Source organism: Centrocercus urophasianus, unplaced genomic scaffold, assembly GCF_019232065.1.
Source record: "Centrocercus urophasianus isolate 14NV4802_14NV808 unplaced genomic scaffold, USGS_Curo_1.0 seq_10, whole genome shotgun sequence".
NCBI classification, from domain to species: domain Eukaryota; kingdom Metazoa; phylum Chordata; class Aves; order Galliformes; family Phasianidae; genus Centrocercus; species Centrocercus urophasianus.
Window position 1 is genome coordinate 32,008,328 of NW_024884142.1, and position 27,717 is coordinate 32,036,044.

General features: G+C 39.5%; 1 protein-coding gene across 4 annotated transcripts; it reads right to left on the reverse strand.

The window, feature by feature from the left end:
* On the reverse strand, positions 1-27,708 carry GPR63 (G protein-coupled receptor 63). Of its 4 annotated transcripts, none has more exons than XM_042825347.1 (3): positions 27,690-27,708; positions 10,299-10,415; positions 1-5,520 (listed from the first exon to the last, which is right to left on the reverse strand). In XM_042825347.1, the coding sequence occupies exon 3, from the start codon at positions 5,374-5,376 to the stop codon at positions 4,117-4,119; it is 1,260 nt and encodes a 419-aa protein (XP_042681281.1). In that variant the 5' UTR covers positions 5,377-5,520; positions 10,299-10,415; positions 27,690-27,708; the 3' UTR covers positions 1-4,116. The 4 variants fall into 4 exon arrangements, with proteins under 4 accessions (XP_042681281.1, XP_042681271.1, XP_042681290.1 ...); XM_042825337.1 differs by lacking the exon at positions 27,690-27,708 and adding an exon at positions 27,313-27,497; XM_042825356.1 differs by lacking the exon at positions 27,690-27,708 and adding an exon at positions 26,898-26,916.
* Positions 27,709-27,717: the final 9 nt, after the last annotated feature.

Here is a 27,717-nt window from a genome sequence, read left to right on the forward strand (position 1 = left end):
TCCATCACCTACAAACACGCAGCACTTGAATCATAAAGGTCACTGTCTTGTATTGAAATGAATCATGCCATGCAGTATCACTGTTTGTTTCATTTATTGCAAAATGAGATAATTTTTATTACTTCATCCAAGCTATATGGTAGCATACCCAGTTCAGTCAGTATCTTTTGGAAGGTTATTTTCTTCTTATATCTTCAGCTTCTCTTTTGCTCTACAGTACTTCAATTATTTCGGATATATTGACATCTCCACTCTCTTATAAGAGAACGTTCTGTAACTTATTTTTTTTATACACACACACAAAAAACCTTTTGTTTTAAAACAAAATTCAGAAAAGCAAGCTTATACTGTGATTTAGCTTACAAACAAAATAAGGTGTTTGAATCTAGAAAGCTGGGCATTAAACTGAAGGCAACTTTTGCTTAGCCTGTGAATGCACAAATTCACAGCAATTGTATAGACTTTTGCCACATTTTTTTTTTTTTGAATGTTCATATTTGTTTCTTTTTATTTTTTTTTCTCCTTCAGGTATGTTCACAGGTGTAGTATGTACAGAAAAGACAACACCATTCCATTTAACAGGTTCGTTACAGTAATTCAAGGTTTCTTCATATCAGAAAATGACTACTCAAAAAAAGATCAAACCAGTTCATAATGGCAAGGTAGTGGTTCCTAGAAAACTGGACCTAAGAAATTCTTCACCATTCCAGCCGCAACAAGCTTGTGCTCTTAATGTTTATTTTTCACTTAAAAATAATTCCAAATCTCTTTCAAGGAGGGTACTGAGAATGGTTTGAGAATTAAAAGTCTCAGTTGGTTACAGAAAGACCACTGAAATCTTGCAGATGTCTATGCATATGCCGAAATTTAAAAGATAAAAGCATTTGGCATACAAAATAAGAAAATAACAGAAAGCAGTAAGAGGCGAAACAATTTTCTTCTCTATATACATATTCTTACATGAGTAACAAATGTCAAAAATACACAACTGAGTACAAAAGAATCATTTTAGCAACAGATTTCAACAAATGAGTCTCATGTAAGCAGCATGCTTTGGCAGAATTAATTAAACTGAAACATAACTGAAAATGCATTCATTCCAATCCTCCATACCAAATATTTCTGAAAATGTAACATGAGAATAGAGTTCAGTAATAAGCATCACTTTCGGAGAAGAAGGCTGTAATTTCCCAGTAGAATCAAGAAGTTTCAATTTCAGTTTTTAAAATCCCTTCTTGATCAAGTCCACCAAAATGCCTCAACCGACCTGATCATGCAAGCACATATGTGTTTTAACATTACAGACACCAGCAAAATTGGACTTATCTTGGCAAGATCACAGACAATAAGACTGAGCAGTTTAAGTGGTGTTTAACTCGGTCCTAGGACTTTAGCTGTAATTGTCAAGGCACTGCTCTGAAGACCATTAGACACAATAGGCCAAATGATTCTGTAAACATAATTACTCTGGGGATACTTCTCTACCACGCTGCTTCTTTTCTTGAACACCCTTCGGTTTATTGGATGCTCTGATCATCTCTAAAGTCTACTAAGTGTGGATACTGCATCACCACTTCAGTCATATTTGAATTTGGGCTACACTATCAGGGCTTCTTTTCTTCAAGTATCAGCAGACCCAGCTCTGAGCAGAAACCCTGGCACAGCAGGAATAAACAAACAGTAGGTCAAACAAATTAACATCTTTTGATGTTTGAAATTTCTAATTCACAGCAAGCACTTAGAGATCACGAAATCTCACCACAATGTTTTCCTCTTTTCCTTCAAGAAAGTACTTTCACTAACTTTCCTGTATTACTCAATCCTGTTTCGTTCTTGAACTACTATATTTTACAACATTCATTCAAGCCCCACATTATAAGCTCTGGAAGACAGCAAAAAATATTTGTCCCTGCCATCTTAGATAGCGTATACTCTCACTGTATTACACTAGCTCTAAGCACAGTTTTGCTGCTTACAGAGATAACAGGGATGGCAGCTCTGAAAGAGAAAACTCATACAACCTAGGTCATAAACTTTTGCTATCAATGTAAATGTAATTGAGAAATAAAAGCTATAATGCAGATATAATAAAACATTCTTCCACAGTTCTACAGTGGAAATCCTTTACTATCATTTTGAGCAGAAAAATCTGTATCATTAGTTAGCTGACAAAAAATACAAAGCGGACATCAATAACAGCCACCTGGATTTCTTTACAATCCACAACCTCCACTTGTGGTACATTAACTGGATTTTTAATGAGAAAAACAAACAAACAAAAAACTAGAATTCAGAATGATTCCTTTTATTCTCCTAAAATGTAAAAACTGCCACCAGTTTTGCCAATAATTGTCAATGAGGGGAATGGAGACCATTGTTAAATTAGTTCTTGACTGAAGAAAAACAAAACCTCTGCTATAAATGTTTAGCTAGCCTCTGGAAGCAAGCAGTCCCTGGATATCCACACTGTACAAGGCATTTTGTTCATACAATTAGTTCAATACTTAGGCAACAACAGATAAAATTGCTATTTGCTCCTCAAATCTTCAAGCATCCACTCCTAGACTCAAAGCAACTGGCAGATCTCTCTTCAAAGCCCAAATCTAAGCCTTGATTTTACTTGCCTCTCATGAAATATGTATTTGATTATATATGAAATATAGTTGATTAAAAAAAAAAGTGTGAGCCTAGACTGCTATCACCAAGGAAAACATTTGTCTTCCTACTTTCCAGGCAGGTACCACGGTAACCTGACATTAATCAGAATCATGGTTTGGCATTTCAGGGAGAGAACCCGACGCCTAACGCATGAGAACAATACAGTAAACTCTTGAGGCAGCAGGCACTATGGAGGGAAAGGGGAAAAGAAAAAAAACAACGTAAAGTATCCTCAATGGGAAAATGGGAATTTAACTCTAGCCCTAGCAAAATTTGCTGGCCAACAGTTATTCATTATTATTAGGATTCAGTTCAATACTTAAACTGAAAAACAAGCAATGAGGACTTTCTTCCCTTCTATATAGACTAGGTCCTAGCCTCAGGTATGGTTTCTGCTATCCCTAACTCCATCTGTATAACCTGACAGCACGATTTCAGCCGAATGGAGCATTCCTAGCCCTGTATGAGTTTCACGCAGAAACTGCTATTTCAACACAGTGTGAACTGCAAGCACAAAGTCAACTCCTGATAGCTTTTCAACAGTATCATTAGGTTTGTGTAGCTTCTAACAACTCAAAGTAACTACAGCTACCTCTTTCCCCCCAGACAATTTTCAAATGAACTCCTTTTTTTTCAAAATCTCGTGTTAGCCTAGACCTCAGGATATGATTTTTCCACTCCTTTCTCTCCTTCTCTCTCCTGTTATTTCCTCCCAGCTCCCCCAAGAACTGCACAGTTGTTACTTTTGAACAATTGTTAGAAAAAAAAGCAGATTTATGACTGTAATTGTAGCTACAACATAAATTGCCCTCCTAGAGCTTACATGGGACTTTCACTGAAATTCACCAATATAACAAATAATAACAATAACGCCCCTTCAGTATAGAACAAAATATTCCAATGAAAAAAATCTATAGCTTTTTTTTTTTTTTAAAGTGCACAAAAATATTAATGGAAATATTAAAAAAAAAAAACCTGTCTTACAACATCACAATCAAAACTTCTGAAATATTGTTAAAATTAAATAGAAGTTATCTAATGAGACTTTTTGGCTCTGATATATTGGCAGACAGCAGCAACATTTTTTCAGAAAAATTACACCAACTAAATATACTGTATCTTAGCAGCATAAAAAATCCCTACAATTAGATGCAACTGCAGGCCTAGTAAGCATCGGCCTGACAAAATGTTACAAATGCAATTTTTGTTTAAAAGAATGGATTTCCATGGAATCCCAGAGGTAACATTTGTTATTTTCTTTACATTGTATTCTGGTAGTAAACCCACCTATAACCAATTACCTTCCTTCCGTTTTTTCTCCCAAAATTGCACAGAGTACTGGAAAATTTTATCAAGTTATAAGATATGGCCACACTGAAGAAGCCATATAGAACAAAACAAAAAGCCTGAAAACAAATTATCCCAAACAGTAACAATCACTGTCATACAACAGCAGCCTTACACTACTGACCGATGTTCTCCACATACATAGATGGCACTGGGTCGAATGCGCCGCCTTGTATGGCCAGGTAGCTGTGGCAAAAACTTGAAGTATTTAGGCATCAAGTCTAAGCATGCATCATGAAACTTCTTAATTCTCCAGTAGTAAATCAGTGGGTTCAGTGCAGACTTGAGGTAGCAGAGCCAGAGGAGCCAAGTGCTTATCTCAAAAAAGTTGTGCTTGTAGTAGAAGTGGCTGTTGAATGTGGCAATAAGGCTGTAAGTGGTGAAGGGTGCCCAACACACTATGAAGACAAGGAACAAAATCAAGATGGTGGTGAAGGCACGAGTTTTAAAGCTCATATCAATGTTCATCTGAAAAGGTCTCTGTAAGCTCATGAGACCAAGTTTGCTGGCCTGGCTGAGGCATATGCTGTCAGGGTGGCTATGGATACGAACTGCATTGTGGCGGACGGTGTTGAGTATGCCCATAAAAGAATATAGCATTACCAAGAATGGAATAAAAAAAGAAATTAGCAAGATAATTATCACGTATGCTTGGTAACCGGGGCTAGTAGAGTAGCCAAAAACACACTGAGGTGCTCTCGAGGGTATCTGCAGATTAGGATTCCCTACTGATAACGGAAAAGCAACAACAAAGGATGCTGCCCAGGAAATCACAATGAGAATCTTCGCACGGTAAGGTGTCAGTTTATCCTGTCTCTGAACTATAATAAGAAATCGGTCGATGCTAATGATAAGAAGAATTGCTACCCCCTCTATGACAAAAAGCCAAAAAAACATGGCAGAGACTCTGCAGAAGATATCCCCAAAAATCCAGTGAGTGGTAATGATTGTTATCAGAGCAAAAGGCATGTTCAGCACTGCCAGCAGCATGTCTGCAAAAGCCAGGCTTGCTAAGAGAATGTTAATTGCAGATCGCATAGCTGCCTTCTGGTAGACCATGAGGCATACAACAAAGTTTCCAAGGAAAGAAACCAACACAATAAATATCATAGCAGCAGAAAGTATGATCTGGAGTGGCAAACTCAAGCTCCTGAAAACTTCTTGTGATGGCAGGACAGCTGTAGTGTGTACCAGAAAAGTACTTCTCTCAGTGGTGAGCACAGCACCTGAACTATATCTCAGTGGCTGTGTTGTGCCACTACGAAGTAAGACCTGGGGAGTAGTAAAATTCGTGTAAGAATTTTCATAAACAATAAAAGTAGCATTTGAGGTCCCAGAATTGGTTGGTGTCAACATTGCTGAGAAAACCATTGCTTCAGGAAGAATGAAAGCAGAACCAAAGGTCTTCAAGGCATTTCATCTTGTTCAGGCAGTATCTTATTCCATGTCATTTACCAAATCTGAATTAAACATCCAAAAGTATCAAAGCTCTTAAATCCATGTCTGTACTTCCATCTGAAAAAGAAGAATTAGGAAAAAAAACAAACAAATAAGATTCTCTAAAATCATTGGGAACCAAATGAGTACTTGCTTTCCTTAATGACAAAAGTAATCCTAACACATCTTTACACTTTCGATTGACACCCTTTACTTAAGCACACATGAGAGGAGTCTAGTAATATTTGGTCTTCCTTATTCTTCCTAATGTGCAATTTAAACAACCCCTGGGACAACACGAGACCATTCCCTCATGTCTATCATTTGTCACCAAAGAAAAAGAGATCAACAGCCTCTTTTCTGTGACCTCCTTCCAGGTAGTTGTGGAGAGCAGTGAGGTCTTCCCTCATTTCCATAATGTCCAGATTAAACAACTCCAGTTCCCTTACTGGCTCCTCATAACTCTTATTTTCTAGTTCATTTACCAGCTTTGTTGCTCTTCTCTACTAATGCTCTAGCAACTCAGCATAGTTCTTGTAGTGAGGAGCCCTAAACTGAGCACAGTACATGAGTTATAACTCTCACCAGTCCCATGTACAAGGGGACAATCACTTCCCTGGTTCTGCTGATCATGCTATTTCTGATGCAAGCCAGGATTCCATTGGCCCTCATTGCAATATGGGCACATTGCTGGCTCATGTTCAGCTGGCTGTCAGCTAGCGCCCTCAGGTCTTCTGCTGTCAGGCAGCTTTCCAGTCACTCTCCCCCAAAACTGTATCATTCCATTGGGTTCTTATGACCCAAGTACAGGACCCACCACTTGGTCTTATTGCATGTCATGCGAAAAGAATCAGCCCATCGATCTAGCCTATCCAAAGCCCTGTGCTCGAAAGTAAGAAAATAAGTGTACTCACTAAGGATGTGCTCAATCCTCTCATCAAGATTGTTGAAAAAAATATTAAACAAAACTAGCCACATTAGTGAGCCCTGGGGATCACCACTGGTGACTGACCACCAACTGAACTCCATTCACTGTGACCATGAGTCCAGCCATCCAGCTAGTCCTTCACCCTGCAAAACTCACCTCTTGTCCAAAATAAGAACAGCCAGTTTCTCCATGAGAATGCTGTGACAAATGGTACCAAATGGTAAAGTGCTTTACTAAAGTTTCAGGTAAACAACATCTACAGCTTTTCCATCATCTACTAAGTGGGTCATCTTGTCATTGAAAGAGATCAGGGTAGCCAGGCAGGATCTGCTCTTCATAACTCGTGTTGGCTGCTTACAATCACTCGTTTATGCTGTATGATGACATTTAAGATGAAATGCTCCACAATGTTCCCAGGAACTGAGGTCAGACTACCAAGCCTGTAATTACCTGGATTCTCTAGTATTTAAATAATTTCATAACTTCAAGATTTTGCTTTGAAATCACCTACAGCTTGAAGCATTAGTAATATTTCCAAACAACTTACATAATCCACTATCACCTATCTGCCTGTTTGCTAGGCACTGAAAAGTGAACTCATCTGAGCTTCCCTACATATTACATAATCCCTTGTTTCAAGTCAGTCAACAGCATCAAATGCCTCAGGAAGAAACAGGTAAAACATCCTAACCTGCTGTTCGTTATCAAGTAACTCATCCACAGAATTAAAGTATTGCTCAATTTGTTTCACTTAGTGACTGACTCACATCAATGTATAGGAAACTAATTCTTTAGTTGCTACAACCCTCCTCCCCTGCAGCAAACTTTATGTTATGTTTAACTGTACATTCTCTTTTTTCCCTGTAAATTTAACTCTCAGACATTATGCTGATCTCCCTCCCTCATTATTATGCTGATACAGTGCAACAGTTCCTTTTAGAATTTACAGGTACTGTCCTATGTATTTATCAAATATTCACTGTTTTCACAGACAAATAAAATGCAAAAGAGCTGAGAGCTCCTCAGGAGCTCTTTACAGAACTCCTCTCTATCTTGGACTCACAGAGTACTCTGGCATCTAAACAAGCTGGAAACCAGAAGCATTATATGTCTTTTTAAAAAAATAAAAATCACTACAGCCAGAAAGACAAAGTGGGATTCCTCTCATTCAATCTGGACAATAGCAGCAGTCACTTTCAGGCTGTTCTCGTGATGGAGGGCAATCAATGTTCTCCATCTCTGAACACTGTGATAAATTTGTGTTACTAATTTGAGATGCCTGTACTTGATAACACAAACCCTACTCACAGTATCCATTCATGTTCTGTTTGGTACCAACACTGGGCGCAAATGAAAGGAGAAAGGAGCTATCCGTGTACAATATATATTTAGATACACTACCTGCTACAATACACATTCATGGCACCACTTATCTTCAGTTCAATTCTGCTTTGTCTGATCTCCATTCAAAAGTGACTGAAAAAAGGTACCACAGGATCATTACAGAATTGTTAGTGGCACAGAAAAAGTGAATGATTGCTGCCACATAGTAAGGAGAAGCCAAAGGAAACAATTATCCTAAAATCGTGAAAATATTAGCCATGGGATTCTGTGGATGCCGTAGAACTTCCGCGAGTTCAGAAGGCAATTTAAGAGATAATTCACATAATCTTAGTATGGATGCTTATACCTGAAAGAGGTGAATCATCCTGCTTTCCTCACCTGACTGCAAAGGCTGTGTGACCACTTCAGGCAAATGTTCTTTCTTGGGTATTACACTTCATAAAAGTGGTTAGCATTCAGACAGCAAGTTCAAAAGGATCTCTTCTGTAGCAGTCACATACACATATTGTATTCACAGGACTTCTGTCATGAGCATTCACGCAATTATTAAACATGCACCTCATATTTTTCCTTTCCCATGTATCTTCCTATCCCCTCAACATATCAAAAATTGCATAAGGACAAAAATAGCGAATGAAAGAAAGGGACCAATAACACAACTTCATAGGCATTTCATTCCAGTCCTCACCTGCTTTTTGAAAAAGAGAGATCCTGTAATTTCAAAGCCAGAGTCATTGCTGAATGGTAACTGCACAGCTTGTGAAAGATCACCGTGCTTTGGTAATTTAAATAGGTATGCTTTTTGATGATGAAAGTACTCAAGCAAGACGCAGATATCTTTTTGTCACAGCATTCTCATTTTTGGACCGTGTACATCACCAATTCTTTTCAGATTCAAAAAAGCTTCACACAATCACTTTTTTCCATTTCTGTGCTGAAAATTACTGGGTATGCACATTTCCTTTAAAGCAAGGTTCTCACTCATATGCAACTTTCTTTTTATAGACCATAATAGAGAGAATTATTTCAATGAAGTACACACTTAAAGCTAAATACCATACAAATTCTATTCATCAAATATAATTATTGCTAGAATTATGGTGTCTGTTTTTAACAGTTTTAGAAACTTAAAGGTAAATACATTTCTGTTCAAAATCTGGGTAGCATGCTCAACCAGAAATAAAAGATTGTATCTTACATGCATAGACATCAAACAAACCCAGTAACTCCAACGCAGCCAAAACAGCAAATTTTCTACTTGTAAAAACAGTATCACAATAACAGCTATGTTTAATGTAGATCAGAACATGCTATGGTGTGCTGCCAGAATGTTCAATGATTTATTAAATTTATCTGCTAAAAGTAAGCATATTTCCAGTATTGCCCAGATCCAAGATTTCTTAGATTTCTTTCAGCATACAGAAGTCATCTTTCTTCAGAAACTTCAAGCTCACAGGTGCCTGGTAGAGTACACTATTTCTTGTTAATGTGTTACATAATCACAAAAGGGAACCCGCTGCATCTTTTTACAGCTGCTAAAATTTTGAAGTTAAATGTGGCAAGAACAAATCATCAAGACAACCATAAAAAAGTAAAATATTAGGAGACAATTAATTAAATCAAGTAGAAGGGTCACCGGCTTATTTTGTTAAAAAAAAAAATATATATATATGTATGTATATATATATACACACATAGACAGAAAATACTGAAGCATATGTTTTGTCATGCACCATTACTGAACAAAGAAAACTAAAACGCCATTTCAATATGAGTTGAACGCTGTTTCTCATGTCATTAAGAATAAGCAGACACATTGCAGTGGAATGCCTTTTACAAAAGCCAGTGCAAAGGGTGAATCAAAGCACAAATCAGCAGGGACAATGTTCTCTTACTTACTTGAACCCCCTGAAAGGAACTAGCAGCTTTCAGTTGTAATAACTATTTACATGTCCTAAATTGAAACTAATCAACTGTAATGCACAAAACTACTCACAAGAAGCATTAGTTTAATTTAGAAAGTTTTCCTCTTTTCCATTCTATAAATATTACTGCAGCAATTTTCAAAGGGAAGTACAGTAGGGGAAGAGCCACCTCTGTTTGGGGTCATTAGGTACAAATAATTGACCTCTTGAGGATATTTATTTCTATCCTTAGTTCAGAGAGCCATCAACTGTCAAGAAATGCCAACCATGCAAATCATTACTACTATTCTAAACCACAAACATGCAAAATGTAATCAATAATTTTATATTCTCTTGAGAAAAATCATGTTCTCAATTTGTAGCTCATAAGAAAGGCCTTACATAGTTTTAAATTCATTTCTAGTCCTAGATTCTTTCCTGTTCTCAGCTTTTCCCACAAATTCAACAGCCATATTAACCATCTGTAAGTTGAGTACTGAAGTGAATACACTTGAAGAGCAAAGTGAACAGTAAATGCTGAAAATATTATTGAAAACATGATCTTCACTTCTATCTCTGTCTAGTTATTAATATAAAACTATCAAGTTAGAAGCTTCCTAAAAACTTTGCTTCCTAAATTTTAAGTGGAATTTTGGATCATACATGCAGTCACTACATACCAATTTTGACAACGGAGGAAAAGAAGCATATGAATCCAGACAGGCTTCCATGAAGAACAGGAATCATAAGTCATCTTGTGCTGCTCTGCTCAGCAAATCATTCCTTTTCCAAATAACCTGTCCAAAATAAATAAATAAATATATATATGTATTGTTGACATACTTACACAAAGAATAAGAACAGAACTGCTACAATTTTTCCTGTAATAAAACTTTATTTTTTTATTGGGAAAGGTAGAATACACTGTGTATCCTGACAAAACACAGATCACAGCTCTGTATTTTGCAGAAGGTACAGATCTTATGCAGTACAGTTTCATTAAGCCAAATTGATCCTCGGGTCTCAGCCATGGAACATTAAAATCTCAACATTTAATACTGAGATATTCCAGGACTAGTGCTGCATCCTGTTTTAATTTCATCCATATGTATAATTACTTGTTTGGCAACAAGTGTACCAAAATTGGTTGCCACAAGTCTTATTCAATCTGTTAAACTACACATTTAATCCAAACATGAGAAACCTGAGGTTGAAACCTCAAAAGCCTCTCAGAAGAAATGCCTCACAGGATAAGCTGAGTAAGCATTTCCCAAGAAGCAAAAATATCAGAGTAACGGTTCTGGCAAAACAAAAGGCAAGAAAGCAGGTCTGGAGAGGAAGAACAAGCAAGAGCAAAGAACAGGAACAAACAGGATCTTAGCATTTCCACTATATGCTCCAGTACCAGTCAACCATCAGCTATCATCAAGGTTGTTACGTCTCAAGTAGCTAAAATGATTTTTGCAAAAAGGGCCAACCACAGCTAAATGCTGCATATTCATTCATGACATACACGTTGTTAATTGAGATACCAAATTTGTGTAGTTTCCCCACATACACTCAGAAGGAAGCGATAAAATTTCTACGAGCCTTGAAAGCTGAGTGTGTGTTATACCAAAGGATGCCAATGACCTGACTTATTTCTAAATATTGTTTTAATATAAAACAGTGATCTCCTAGGAGGGAAGCACTAAGAACAATTCATACTTCAAGACCACTCATAACATCCTGATTCCTTCAGCCACTGCAGTGCTGATTTTCTGTACATGCAACCAACTTAACAGGGACTTCAAACATTCAAAATGCAAGGCCTGGTTTGCCAGACAGGCACTTACTGAGAAATGTGCCTTCTAAAGAACAAACCTATTTAGGTAGTTTTGTGTTGGCAACCAGAGGTTAACATTTTCCAAATGACGTTCCTTTTTTCTCCCCCACTATAAGTGATTTGTTGGGCTTTTTGTTTGTTTATCTGTTTGATAATGTGAACAGAGGGGAAAAGCTCTGTAATCCTACACAGTTCTGCAATGAATTTTAAATGTGAGCATTCCAGTTCCACCACAAAGCCTTCCTGAGAGAAATTCCCCAGTCCTGTAGCAGGAGGACTGATCTGGATTACAACAGAACCTGGCAAACCAAGTTAACAGCTTCACACTGGCCTGAAACTGCTGGCATACGCAGATCAAAGCATAAGAGCATGTCTCAGACCTGGCCTCAGTATGCTATGAGGTACTTAATATAGATCACATTCAAGACAATGCTGTGCAAAACTTGTAAAAAACTGATAATCTTAGAGGAGTTCGCATCTTATCAGGTCTAATTCAACCTCCTCAAGCCAGGAACTGTCATTTACAAAGACCTGAAAGAGCAGAATCTAAGAAATCATTAAATTTTAAAACATTTCCCACAGCATTTGGACTGCCCTAAAGACTTAGCAACAGGTTATATAAGGCCTCAAAAACGTTATGCCTCCTGTATACTATTGCCTTTCAAATGAGGTGTAACTTTTGTCAAGTACTTTACTGGCATTTCTCTACGTTTAGTTGCACTTAGTCCTTGGTCACTTTTTAAATATTTTTCTTAATGTATTCCTGACATTTCAAAATGTACTCCAAAATCTTAAATGTACCTAATATTGAAATCTTCCTTTCTCCATTAAAAATAAATAATTAATCAGACTATGAAAAGATTACAGGCAAGTAAAAAAAAAAAATCTGCTTTGAGTCACAAACTTTTAACATCTGTCCTAAGACTTTTTTAGTTTTTCATATAGAGCAATTTCTCCAGTACATTCTCTGATTGAATGGAAAATTGGTATTTCATCTTCATATACCACAAGTAGAGACCTACAGGTTCCCTGTATTAAATTGCCCATTCCTCCTTTGTAGTGCTGCAGCACACTCAGCACACTACTGCACTGTCTTCTTCTAATAAGGGAAAATGCATTTTCTGGTTTGTTTTCATATTAACATAAAAATTTTCCCAAATACAAAGGGTTTAAAAAAATCAACTTTTAAAAATGAGTAACATTATCATCAACGGTGTATTATATTGATGGAATTTATTAAGCTGTCTCTCCTATAAGAATAAACCTGATTTTGAACTGAAATCAATGTAATGAAAACTCATCTTTTTTACAGAAAGATGCAGAGACACTAATGGATAAGTGATTAGCCACTGACAAGTGATGAGCCAACAGCGTGCCACTGTGGCTAAGAAGGCCAGCGGTATTCTGAGGTGCACTAAAAACAGCGTGATCAGCTGTGACCCCTTCTATTCCGCCCCAGTGAGGCCTCATTCTGAATACTGGGTCCAGTTCTGGGCTCCTCAGTTTAGGAAAGACAGGGAATTACTAGTGAGAGTCCAGCAGACAGCTACAAAGATGTTTAGGGGCCTGACACGTTTCCTTATGAGGAAAAGCTGAGAGACTTCGGACTGCTCAGCCTGAAGAAGACTGAGATGTGATCTTATCAATGCTTATGAATATCCAAATGCTGGAGTCAAGGCTTTTTTTGGTGATGTCTAGTGATAAGACAAGAGACATAGGGAACATACAGGAACATCAGAAGTTCCATACAAGCATAAGGAAAAACTTTACAGTGACGGTAACAGACCACTGGAACAGGCTGCCCAGAGAGGTAGTGGAGTCTCCTTCTCTGAACGTATTCAAGACTTGGATGCCCTTCTGTGCTATCAACTGTAAGGAACCTGCTCTAGCAGGGGTTGGACTAAATGGTCTCTGGAGGTCCCTTCCAACTCCTACAATTATATTAGATTGACATACACACACAAAATCACTGAATTAGTACTCTCTTCAAATTGTGAAGCCCACACTGGGTTCCTAAGATGCGGGTGAGTTCCTAGAGCAAAAGGGTCCTGATTATGCTTCTCTCATAGAAATTCAGCTCATGCTACCATCAAATTCTTCTTCTGCCCAAGAGCCTGCTGATGCCCTGCAGGTGATATGGATCTTGCTCCTTGGCATGTCACAGAATCACGGAATTGCAGAGGTTGGAAGGGAGCTTAAGAGATGATTGAGTCCAGTCTCCATGATCAAGCAGATTCCCCATAATAGGTTGCACAGGTAGGCATCTGGACAGGTCTTGAATGTCTCCACAGGAAAGTCCACAACCTCTCTAGGCAACCTGCTCCACTGCTCTGTCACTCTTACTGTAAAGAAGGTCTTCTGCATGTTCGTATGGAACTTCCTGTGTTCAAGTTTTAGGCCATTGCTCCTTACTGCTGCATATCACCGAGAAGAGCCTGGTCTCATCCACCTTCTCTGCATAGCTCTTACTTGGCTTACAGAGCAGACATGCCCATAACAAGTTAAATGAGTTGACAGTGTTTCAGCAACAGAAATGCAGCTTCTTGTGGCATCCTGCTCTGAGAGCTCTTAAATGCTGTCTAGATCAGATTTAGCTGTAAGTACATAAAGATTTACTATTTTAAATATGCACGTGTGTATATATGTGTGCATGCATCTTTGATAGTTACTGCCATCTCTAATCAGCCAAAACCAGAAATGCATAACACAACAAAATAGTACAACAGTGGCTTGTGTTCTTTTCCAGATTTACCCTAAATTTGTTGTGATAGTCTAACTCAGACTAATAGTTACACATTAGACTATTATCTTATTTTTCATAATATGGAAAGAGGCTAACTTAACTATTTTAAGCCATGTCATCTATGGCTTCAGACTAATTTTTGTCTCATGCCAGTTAATTGGCATAACGCTGTCTGAAGACAGCAAATTCACCTCTGAGAAACAATCCTAGTTAGAAATCAATCCTGTTCGTACAACATTTAGAATTTGCTTTAGAATTAGAAAAATTGTTAAATTGAAGAGTTCTCATTTGGACAGCTCAGGGTGAGATGACATACCACAGACATGCAGATCCTGTGCAATACAATCAGAAACAATTTCTATACAGGTGTGACTGGCAAGGCTTGGAAATGTTCCATAAATCGTGAACCATTTTTTTTTTTTTTTTAATAAAAGATATTTGTAAGTCAAAAATATTTAAATGAACCAATCTGATGATTTTTAAAGCATGCTGTTTTGTTTTAATGTAATACGAGAGATAACACTATTTAATTCTTTGATTTTTTTTATTTTTTTTTTTTTAAATAATGCAAAGAAAACAAATACCAATCAAACAATTCAAATCCCTTGTAGGACTGATATTTGTAAGCACCTTATAATTTGCTGCCGCAAATAATTTTATAGCTAATTGAGTGGCTTTTGCAATACTCTGTGGTATTGCTACTTAGAAACTATTAAACAAACTGTACACCAGATCAGTTGTCTCCCAGGATACAGTTACGGCATTCCCAGTCCACAAACCTAACAGGACACAACATCTTAATTTGGCATAGTCAGCAGGATCCTCTCACTACAGGAAGTTCTGGAGATTACCCTGTAGCTATATGCCATAAGACAGGAGAGGTATGAGGGATACTGACAGTGCACCTGGGGGCAGGAGTGCTGGGAAGTGACTTCTTAGCTATAGGCCAGGATGGCTGTAAGCCAGGAGAGGCTATGTGCAGTGGCAAGCCATGGCTGCCCACGAAATGCCAGAGCTGGATTGCTTCCCTGTAACCAAGAAGTTGAAAAGGCATAATGTATGCACTCCACCAAAGGGAATGGCTTAGGCTCAGAACAACTAGCACGATCCCAATCCTGCAGAGGAAAGGATTACAATCCTTGCTGTAGAGCAAAAAAACACCATGATGCATGCTGTATTATGAGTAGTGTTGATGGCAGCTCAAAAAGATAGGTATTTCAACAGACAAACAGAAGGGCAAAAAAAAATGTACGGGACATATCTCTGACAGGTGGAGACCAAGTCTTGTTATCAGAAGATGAGGAATGGGGATATTATGGGCCTGGAATTTTCTTAACTACCAGTGATTGAGCAGAATACTGGTCTGTAAAGAGCTGCATACTGGGCTGGTTAACTTGGTTCTCTTGGAGAAACAAGAGACTTAGTGTGTACTGAAACCCCAATTGTAAATCATTGGTCAGAAAGCATGCAAAAGGATGTTTGTCTCCAAGTGATGCATAATAGGCAATTAATTCAGGAGCAGCACTCTACTAGTTATTAGTAGCCAACTCTAATAGAGACTTCCCTGATCCAGGGGTCTGACAGACTCTTTGAATCTCCATGCAGTTAAGTTACAAGATTGTTTGCATGATGTGTTGGCTCCATGAATCAGACAAGGCAGGGAAATCAAAGAGAGCCCATGGCCCGGAGAGAAATAGCTCAGAAGGGTGGGAACTCAGGGGGAATATTGTTAAATCTAAGCCTGCCATTAGGAGAATGGAACAGCAAGGAAATCGCCATCCCCCTGGAGCAAGAAGTATATTATGGGCTGAAGGTATCAAGAAAGGGTTCCCTTGAGATGTGATAGAAGGCCTGCCTACAGTGGCATTAGAAAAGCTGCATTTTAACATATTTAATGAATCAACTGCCATCAAAAATTACCTTAATTAAATTTAAGACATTATTCAATATCTGCAGCAGAGTGACAGTGGAGGGTGGCTAGTTAAAATCTTACTTGTTGGACTTTCACTCAAAGGATGATTAGTATCACTTCTACAAACAGGAAACGTAATCATTATGTTGCTTTTATTTTATATTGCATTATCACGTGTAAAGCCTATGCTTGCTTGTTTTTTTTTCTATTTTTTCGTGTATTATGTACAAATCAACATCAAAGACAAATTGTAAGATGTCTGAGTCATGGTGTGGAGGCCTGTGCAACAATGAAAAAAATCACTGAAACGACCGAGGATTGTTTCAAACTATGTGACTGTTGAGGAGATCTCTTGAAAGCTGGATTGATCTGATCCCCTTTTAAGCTTTTTAAGATTCATGGGGTGGGGAAAACGGCTTGCAAATTATTCAAATTCTGATTTTAGTTATTAACATAGAATTCTTGTAAGTTATGATCTCCAGAATCCATCTCCATCTCTTTTATCCTTTCTCCTCATTCTTTCAAACACTTTTTCTGTGGTATATCTGGAGTAGTCTCAAACACTTGCAAGACAGACCACTGCCATGACAACACGCTAAATGCTGAAGACATGGTCAGACAAGGGAATCCTGTGCAGGCAATCTTGCTTGGCCCAAAACTTCTGTTTACTTTTATGTTTTGACTGCAGACTTGCTGATAACAAACCTGTTGATGGTAAACACTGTAAACATGGCAGGCACAAAAAGAATGCCTGAGAGAAGCTTAAGGGGAGAGGTCTTGAAGTCTTTGATACTTCAGGGGCTTCAGAACCTCTGGATGAGCATTCTCACAGATCAAGTAACCTTCCCGTCCATTGGCTGGGTCAACACTGGAACCTGGACTGGTGATGGTTTTCTTTCTCTCTCTCTTTCTCCTCACCACCCCTCTCAGTCTCCTTCTCCTTGCTTTTCCCCTCATAAGTACTTTGAACAGGGTAATAAGCCTAACACACAATTTCTAATTTGATTTCAACTACTCAGAAATTGCTGAAAAAATTCAACTCATAGATTTCTGAAAGAGAAGCACACTGACAAAGTCAGTAACAAAGTTACAGGCAAGATGTATAGGGGGTAAAAAAAACAGTAACAAGGTCCATCAGAAGAAACCAGGCAATGAAACCCTTGCCAGTGTACTTTATAAAAATCTCTTTATAATCCCTAAAATATTCTTTGTGTTGGAATTAACATTATTTATTACAAGATCTAGAAAAGGATACATATCAAACCAGAAGTGATGCTCCTCCTATATTTCGAAGATTAAAATGTTGATTTTAAAGTACTTGTTAAACTGTCAACTAAAATGTATCTTTCCTGCCTTTCTCTAGGATACATTAAGTAATTTTGCCTGATCTAGTTATTTTCTCTTTAGTTCTATTGAAAACACTTTCCTACTCCAGTCAAGCTTCTGTTAGCAGCTCTCATGCACTCTAAGGTGATTCAAAATAACAGAAGCCTTTGACTAACAAAGATTGGTGGTTTTTTTCTATTTAAAAATTTTAACAATGTATTTCTCTATAATGTCTCCAATAAAAGCCAACACTGTTACACATCATTATTTCATTTACAAGAGAAAAGATCATTTCAACAAGACTCATTCCAGCATCCCTTACTAAAGTACGGCTCTCATCCAGGTTAAACCAGCAGTCTAAGAGCCACAGTTCATCCTTCACAAAAGTTTTATCTCGCTTTCTGACTTCTCCCTGCTACCTTATTTCCTAAGGGCACTCTGCAACAGCAGTTAATGTGATCCACCAGCAAACTCCTCCTTGATGGCTTTCCTATAGTTTCCAGCCACTCCCTATGTACCCAACAGACATACAAGAGAGGAGAGAGACTTTCAGGAAAGATGTAATGGATCTTTCTGGAAGGAAATAGCCACCTGAACAATTAGTATGTCTCAATCCTAAAATTTCTTGGAAAAGGGGTACTTCAAGAGCAAATATAGATCATGATTTATATCCTTTAACAGCTCGACCGTGTTCCTGGCTATTTCCAAGTGATATGACAGTGGCAGGTGCTGATAGATCTACAGGCTAACAGTACCCCCTATCAATGTAACAAAGCCAGCCATATGACAAAGGTAGGGAAAGGCTCTAGTGCACTTAATGTCATCTCCTCCAGTGACCCCTATTGACTACGTGGCTGAAAAGGCCAGAAATTCTTTCTTCCAATGTACTCCGAATAGCAGTTCTAATGCTGCACATTGAAGAGGTTTAATACTGAACACCAGAAAGTATTTTATTGAAAATTTCATTTCAATTCAGCAAACATAGAATGGCAATTCTAACAACCACCTGTACATACTTCAAATCCTTCCTCAGCCTCCCATTTCCTATTTATAGCATAAACTATCTTTGCTTGGTAAGTTCATATACCTTTTATTTTTACAATGAGCTTCTCAGATATCCTCTTTTCATTATAGAAGTACTGAAGTTTCTGAAGCGCTACAGACTCAACCTGTGCCTGATCTCATTGCAGATGTCTAATTTCTTTTCTTAAGCAAAAATTACTCATGAAATTCTTGCATATTGTTCCATTTTGAGTAAGCATTCCCCATAAAATGTTCAAATAAAATTATAAGCACTTGCTCATACACTGTAATTTACACCCATGTATGCACAGGATACAATTTCAAAACAGCAGAGCAGACTCCCCTGTTTTTGTGCTGCCCTTCACTGCCTATCTTCTACTGTCACTTTGAGGCTTTTGTTTGAAAGCGAGTGTAATCCTAAATGTTTCCTATTGGATACAGACCACTTATTCTTCATGCATTAAGCCACAACTCACACAATGCTGAGAAAATGAATAGCACCAGTTATTCTAGTCAGTCAGTGTTTCCAACCCCACCCAGCTTGCAAGGAAAGGACTTTAACTGCAGGAAGACAAGGCACTTAGGAGCAAAGCAAGAAATTGTGAAACAAGCATGTGGTTTACTACCTCTTAAATTACCACTTTGGTTAAGTGGGAAGGGGAGCACCTACAACCCACCTACATGCCCTTTTTGAAGGTTTGTAAATATTTGGGCTACTCACAGCTCAGGTTCCTGCCTTCTCCTTGTTCAGTCAATGGCAGCAGCCAAGTAAAATACACGTGTTTTATAGCTTATACATGAAGCTCCAGATTTATGACTTCATCAGGTCCAGAGTAGCTTTTACTCTTTCCCACAAAGTTGAAACAATACCAGCTTATTTCATAGTCTTGGGTTTTCAGTAGGACCGTAAGGCTGCGAGGCCTTTTCTAAACCATTATCTACCTGCTGTCCTGTAGTTTTAATGTCTACTTTAGGATCCGCTTTACTGTAAAGTTTTTGTCCGCTTTCTAATTTTAACAGCAATTTTTTATTCAGTGACCCACACACCAGGATGGCTGTGTGGGAATTTAAGGTATCTTTTGTAAATACTAACAAAGCAATGAAAATTAATGAAGTGTAAAATGCAGGAAATTAACTTCTCATCGCATCATCAATTTATCTACACACCTAAAAGAGTTTAAAATACCAGCTTCAAGCAGTCTGATGGTCTAGGGACACTCAGCTGCCACTTCATTTATAGTCTGTTTCCTTAGCAACGCTATAATCCATCTGGCTGCAGAAAGCTAAATTCCTAAACCATATCCTCCTGTACACCGGAAATAGCCTCAAAAACATTTATATTTTGAACAGCATCTAGTCACTGTGATTAGCAAGCACATAAATGAATCCAAAAGGCAATAACGTTCTTAAAGAACACACAGAGATGCAAATTCCCCATCACTTGAATCAGTGGTTCACGTACTGCAAACAGCATGCAGTCTTTTGACTTCCAAGTTGAAAGTGATGTTACAACAGCATCAATTCCTCGACATCGCGGTCCTAAGCAAAGCTGCTGAAGACCCTGATCCCTCGCGCTGAAGGAGAGATTATGCACACCAACTTTATGTCAGAGATGATGTCCCACATTAGAGAGCACTGTCCAACTGTGACCATGCATGCCACAACTTCAGGCTAGCCCACAGAACAGTTTGAACCTTGTGTGGATCCAGCTCAACCCTAATTTGTGACTCAAGGCAACAGTCTTTATCACAATATTTTTCAGCCACTTGCTGAAGTAATTTGTTACTGTACTCACCCAAAAACTTTAGGTAAGAGCTAAAATAGTCAGGAAAATCAGTTTTGAGACTGGAGGATGACAAGCAATTCTGCAGTGATGCAGCCAAGTTAAGATGAAACAGTGAATGCCACCAGGACATCTCCTACCAGGAAGAACAGATACAACTTAAAATAGCAGAATGCATCTCGCACATACATCATTTTGCATAAATTTGGCAACTCCAACCAGCAAACGAAATTCAGTTCCAACCTAATTCACAATTCACCGAATTCAATTCACAACCGAATTCACAAATATTAATAAAGAATAATTTGTATGTAACAACTTCTACATTGTATCAGTGACCACAGCAAGATCTCAGAATGTTATCTATCAATCACAGATTAACTAATGAATATAGTTGATTAAACTTGCTTTTTGAAATCATTTTCAAAACGCACGTAATCTCTTTGCTGTGTAGATGACAGCTCTTTGGACCCAGATCTGTTGCCACTTCCCACACTGAGCAGCAAACTGAGAAGCCCTCTGGACAACATCTCACAAACTACATGAAGCACTCATCAATAAGAAACCCCATCTTAAGATATGACAACAGATTTTTTCCTTTAATAATGTTTTGTTGTTCCCCACCAGCCATATCCTTCCTACTAAGGCTGAGACTGATCTCAGCTAATTTCAACAGAGAACTGAAGTAGTCAGCTTGGTCAGTGGTCAGACATTATTATTTCTGGAAAGCAAAAGTAATCTAAGCTAAAACAGATACCTGAAACAGTTACCTTGTTTCTTAACAGTACAGCATATGATTTCTACTTATCTAAGTAACTACATCTGCCTGTATGCCTCTGAACTGTCTAAACAAATGGTTCAGTGATATATTTCTATGTTACAGCTGCATAATGCTTCATAGGTGTGTCCCACCCAGGACCAGAGACAGACTTGAAAACAGCAGGGAAACCTGACAGAATATATGAGGACTGATTTCAGCCTTGCTGACAACAGCTAGGAGCACATCACTGTATTGCCAGTGTACTGTGGAGATGTTTTTTCAAGTCTATTATTTGTGGTGGCCTTGAAAACACGGATGTAATCCAGCTCATTTGGATCTAGCAGTCTAACAGCCTAAGTGCTATTACCTGAAATGTTATGCTTTGATTTGATATTTCTAGGAAAGATGCCTGCAGTCTGAATCTGCCTTATCTTACAAAAAAAAAAAAAAAAAAAAAAAAAAAAAAAAAAGGGGGGGAATGAAGAGGGAAAAGGTTTTTAATTTAGGTTAGCCCCATCTCTATCCTCATTATAAATTCAATGAAAATTTCTTATGGCAGACGCAGATGTCCCAATAGTAGTAAGGCATAGCACAACCTCTCCCTGTTATAAATACTCTGAACATGCCTTTGAGAGTCAGCATTAAATATTGCTAAATTTCTTTTAAATGTCACCTCTTTATCATAAATGACACACTGGGCGCTTGAGCAGACATGCTGAAGATCTGGGAGTGTGAAGGATGGAATTAATTTTTCAGCTCTACCAACTCATGCACATTTCAAATCAGAGATAAGGCAAGAGGTGGGAAGGTCCACTGCTAGCCAGTTGGTTTGGCACCAAATGTGGTAATTCCTCTCCACGCCACACACAAATTTGTCCAGAGTACTCAATACATGCACACAAAGTTCTGAGGTACCAGTGAGCACTTTAGAGGAATTTAACTACCAACATACTGCACACATTCTTTGGATGCTTCATGTAGCTAGATGTACAAAGGTTAGAGTTCAGTTCAGAGATTCTTAGTTTGTTTCTTAAAATGATTTTGATAGTAAGAGGAAGAACAAGAAATTTGGATGGGAATACAGCTTGAAATAATTATTTCAGTTTAGAGTTTATGTATATATAGAATACATACACATACACTTAGAGGTGCAGAAATAAAAATATCATGAATGCATTATGTGCATGCATTTCTAAACGCATCCACAAAAAGCATGTACAATTCCAGAAAGAAAAGTCTTGAGAAAACTTAGAAATGACAACAGACAGAAGATTCTAAATCAAAGTGATCAAGTAATAGAAGGCTTGCTGGAGTATAAACTATCCATAGAAGATTTGAATCAACATATAATATTGTGTGTTTTGAAATTACTTTTCACATTTGACAAAGAAAAAGTCATCTGTTTTTCACATACCTTTTCTATCATTACACACAACGAACCTTGTACAATACTCTGTAAGGAGTAATTCAGCGAGTTACACTGACGCAGAAAACGTGCATCAGTAATCATTTCAGGAAGTATCAAGTACTGAGTTCTTTATAGCTTTAGAAAGATAGGAGTATTATTTTTTTCTATTTGTATTTAAAATTTACACTTCCTCCTCATTTGTTGCAATTTTCCCCTCATTTCCAAAACTCAAATGGAAGACCTTCTGTCTGTGAACTTTTTCCTGTAAATCTGTGTCTATTACGTAAATGTTTTTGAAGAGAAAGCTTGCATGAGACAGTGAAGTAATGAATAACATGATGCTCCTGAAGAACTGAGATACTACAGGGATAAACAACATTGAGAAGCACACATCAAAATGAACTTTTGCTCCTTTAGAGCGGGTTTTAAATAAGGAACGCGACCATATACTGAATAACAACAATAAAATAGAAGTTTGCAAAGGTGCTCACTAAGAATTAATTTCCCTAATATTAGCTGTCCTAATAGGTGGATAGCAAGGCTAATAGAAGCATCAGGGTTCTCACCACAAAGAGCAGAGGCACAGACAGCAATCCAATCACAGCTGGGATAAACCACTTTCTGAACAAGCTTATTTTTCTCCACTAACTGTACAAGTACCTGGAAGGGCAGCTGAGAATACAGCAGTGTTACCACACTGCATAGCTAATTTCTAACAGATCCCTGAAAGGAAGCCTGTTGTCTGTGGGGTTCAATTTGCCAGACAGGGGTCCATAGACCTAATGATGCTGAAAACCAAAACAGGATAGCTAGCTTTCAGATCATCAGGCTGAAGGCTTAGATTTACCTCTTAAACCAGCAACCATAATAATACAGGCACCTACTGGAAAACATAATGCATTATCATGTGAGAGAAAAAATAGAAACTTCAAAGAGACTAGATAGCTGCAGATTAGATCAAGATAAAATATTCTAACTGCCCAATTAAAAATGACCAGTAATTAGAAATTACACAAGATCAACCAAGGGAAGGTTCTGGCAGAAAAACACAGAAAGCAGCTGGCCAACAAGACAGCCCAGAAGAAATAGGGCAGTAAGGAGAAAATATTGTGGAGAAAACAGTAAATTCACCAGACAGCATTGCCATGTAGATAACGGAATGGAAACCAAGCCCCAGCATTTTGTCATCCTTCTTAAGTCAGCTACATTATATTACATTGAAACTGACAGATAACAAGGGAAAATTGAGATAATCATCTTCACATTCCATATATAAGTCATGCTACTTTCCTTCCTTGTCTATCCACATATGAATCACAACTTGTGGCTACAGGGTCAAGTAGCTAAAGTCCAAACCAGCATCTACAGGTTCTAACTTTGCTAAGACAAGGGAAGGGATCTTCCACTCCACAAAATAATTACTTGTTTTAGGGAGGGGGGAAAAAAATTGTGAAAACTACACACTCTTATTTACTTTTTAATGTTAAAAAGTAAATGCTACTAAAGTTTGAAAGTCAGGCTCACAAGACTTGAGGACTAACAGTTACAGAAATCCAATTAAATACTATGACACAATCTTTAATTATGTGACTAAATACTATTTATCGACATGGAATCCAACTTCCTTTAGAAGGCCCAGCACTCCTTCTCCCTATAATTACTGTGTACTACTACATCATATTTAATCAACACAAGCCAGACTCCATTTCAGTAACTCCAAGAAGGAGAAAATCAGGGAAGGGATGCAAAAAGCATCCACTAATTTTGGCTGCTTGTTTTTAGACACTAAATGCTCTGGAAAAAAAAAAAATAAAATGGATCCTACATCGTATAAAGCAGGGCTCCCAAAGGCCTTATCCAACACTTCATAGCTTTAAATTTTCAAACACTTCTGTGCTTATGTGGCCTGAACAACATTCTTTCAAACACAGCTTTTGTATAATCTCCATCTAGATTGAGGTAAATTAGGTTACAGTTATGCAAGAGATTTCTCTAAGTGCCGTTCAAACCAATAGGACTTCTTCAACACTTCAGCATATGCCCAAGTGCAAACAACCTACAGAAATAGCGCTTCTGCACAAAAGGAGAAGGAAAGGACTGCTCACCTTTCTCCTAAAGTGCATGTTGAGATTAATATTTTCTAATGTTTCATTCAAATGAAATTGAATGGAATTTCAGAGACCTCCGCTTAAACTGCCTGTTCAGGAAAGCACTTAAAGCACTTATCAAGTCCCACAACACACATAAGATTTAAATAAGCTATCCTCAGCTGAAAATGCAGCAACTAAACAATTTTCCTCAAGTTCAAACTACACCACTAGCCAGGTTAGCAAAATAATGGCTGTTAGCAAGTACAGGGATAAAATACACCATTCTGTTCAAGCATTTTCTTTGTCTACAAGAGGCAGTGTGACCTGACAGATCAATTTTCAATCTGAGACTCTATTTCTGGATTCTACAACTGAGATTCCTCAGAAAAATGGCCACGCTTCTTCTTGCCTCACTTCTCTCATTTGTAACAATTAAATCTGATATCCTTGAGAATTGCTTTGAAAATTATTTATGAGACTATTATGTGAGATAGCCTAGATATATCCATATCCAAAAAGCAAGCACAGCAAAAAGTGTAACATTCACAGCATTTCATTACTGAAACAATCTGTAAGATACTGCAGAACTGTGCACCAATTTCAGTGTCAAAAAGAAAGACTGCAAGAATGACCAAGGCTCACAAGATTTATTTTAAATATCTACTCTAATAATTTTAACAGTGTAGTAATATCTACTGGCATCTAAGCGTAAATAATCTTCGCTAGAGAATTTTTTGAAAGTTACTCTGCCCAGCTCAGTACTGTTAGCAAAACAATTCGGAAGATATCAAAACAACATCAGAACACAGGCCATGGATGGGTTCACATCTAGCCACTGGGATATGCAGTGCATTGGAAGCACGCTCCCTGAAGGCAGATGAAAGTTGTGCCGTCTTCTGGATCTCTTAGTCTCCTTTATAGGCAAGCAGGAAAGCCACCAAGGCTCCACTTGCCCCCTCTGCACCCACCTGCACAAGGAGAAAGTAGCAGCCCTGGCAGGTATCAGCAGCTGACGAAGAAAAACAGTATTTTGCAATGCCTGTGCTCCTTGATGCAGGCAAATTAGATCACTGTGACTGAGCACAGGCTTAAGAAAGACTACTTAGAGTGTTACTGATAGACTATACCTGCATCAGTGCACCAAACAACACCAGGAACTACTCCCGGGTGATAGAGCTCACTTGATGACACAGACTGCCAACCCGCTGCAGACCAGCACAGCGTGCTTCACATCCCGGCCCACTACAGCTCTCCCACACAACTCTTGAGCATGATTTGGATGCAGCAGGAGCCAGGAAACAGTCCCAGCAAGTTGCTCTTACACAGCTCCCCTCTCTATGAAGGTCAGCAACACAGACAAGGGCTAATCCATGCCAACAGGCTTTAGGGCGAGAGAACGATCTTGAGATATTTAACTAACAGGTAGAAGACCCAGCATCCCCAGGCTTTATCTGTTGTTACTCTTACAGGAAGATTTTAAACGCCAAATACCATGAAACACACAAAAATTACCTACACCTTGTATAATATAAGAAGAAAACTAGAAATGAGTAGAGATCATCTTGGCGTGTTCCTGCTCCATCGGAGCAGGCAGACTTCACACATGGTCTAACGACACCCACTGTCCAATTTTAATTTCTTTAGTTTAAAAAAGTTCTACATGCATTTGACATGCCTTCTTACAGCGAGGCCACTGCCTAATAAGTGAGTCATGCAACAACAGTGTAAGGAGCCAGGTTTCTGAGGGACGATCATCTGGCAGTAGACATTTCAATTGAAAGTTATTTAGAAATGGTAATGGCTTGCAATAAGTAGAATTATTAAGTCTGCTTTTACAGACTAAAAATATGAGTGAATCTATGATGTTATCCTGGAAACTTGGCTAGAGCAATGCTGGCAAACAAATTTTCACAACAGGTAACCACAAAAACATCCATAAAAAGACATCGGAGAGCTGTCAGTACATCGCGGATTAAGCAGTACTCTTTGAGATCCCTTCATAACTTCACACATCCAGGAAGAGTCTACGTAACCTACACAGAACTGTCCCTTTTGTAAACCAATCCGGTACGAACACACAGTTTTGGTTAATAATCCCTCTGAGCACGACTGGGAAAGTGCCAGCCGTACCCAGCCCCAGCCATCAGAACCGTGCCCGCTCCTGTCGCATCCTTACGCGCAGCCCGTCTCTTGAAAGCTTCGGGCTGCTCTGCGAGGTGAACTTTACGACGTGCCCTGTGAGCTACAGTAGCCTGCTCTGTATTACTGAGTTTTAAAAGCCAAGCACACGCGAGACCACGCTGCATATCCAAAGGAAAAGAGCAGGCGTTTAGAAAAGACGAAAGAACAACCGATGTTATTCAGCGAGGCACTCCTATTTTCCGGGAGTGCCCCCGCAGCACCCCGTACCTGCCAGCACCAGCAGCAGTCGGTCCCCAGCCAACCCTCCCGCACGCCCACATGCCGACACAACGCCGCCTCGCTCGCCCCGCGGAGCGAGCCCGGCCCCGGGGCCAAGCAGCGCGCCGGAAGCGCCGCCCCCCCGCCCGCCGCCTTCGGAGGAACCCCCGCAGCGCAGGGCAGCGCCCAGCCGTGGCGGCAGGACCCCGCGGCCGTTCGGTCCCGCCGCCTCCCGGCCGCCCCGAGCCCGAGCAGCTCCCTCGGAGCTCCCAACCCGGGACGGCCTAGCGCAGCTCGCAGTACCCCCGGCCGGAGCGGGCAGCCGGCATAGCCGTACGGTGCCCGCGGGGAACCGCGTCCGCTCTCGTCGCTCGGAGCATCCCGGGCAGGGGCAGCCCGGCCGCCGAACGACGCCTCGCCTCACCTCGCAGCGTGGCCGGCGCCCTGCAGAGCCCCGCGCGGCGCGAGCCCGGACGAAGCCCATCCCTCCGGGAAGTTTCCTGCCGTCGAGGCGGCCGCGGAAAACAAAAGCTTCAAAGGGTAGAAGAGGAGGAGGAACGGCAGCGCAGGCAAGAAAGTGAGGAGCATCGCTCTCCCGCGGCGCCGCTGCCCGTGCCCAACGGCCCCGCGGAGCGCAGCCCGCTCAGCGCCGCCTCCCCATGCGCTCCGGCGCCGGCTGAGCTGCACGGGCAGCGCCACGGAACCGCCGGACAAGAAGCGAGCAGGCGGCGAGCCAGCGCCTCTTCTCCCCCCCTGCCTCCCGCCCGTCCGCCTGCCTGCCTGACTGACTGACCGACCGACCGACCGACCGACCGACCGCCCGCGGCAG

Bases quoted from the DNA above. Each gene is read 5' to 3' on its own strand.
- GPR63 (XM_042825347.1), bottom strand. From the start codon at position 5,376: ATGGTTTTCTCAGCAATGTTGACACCAACCAATTCTGGGACCTCAAAT.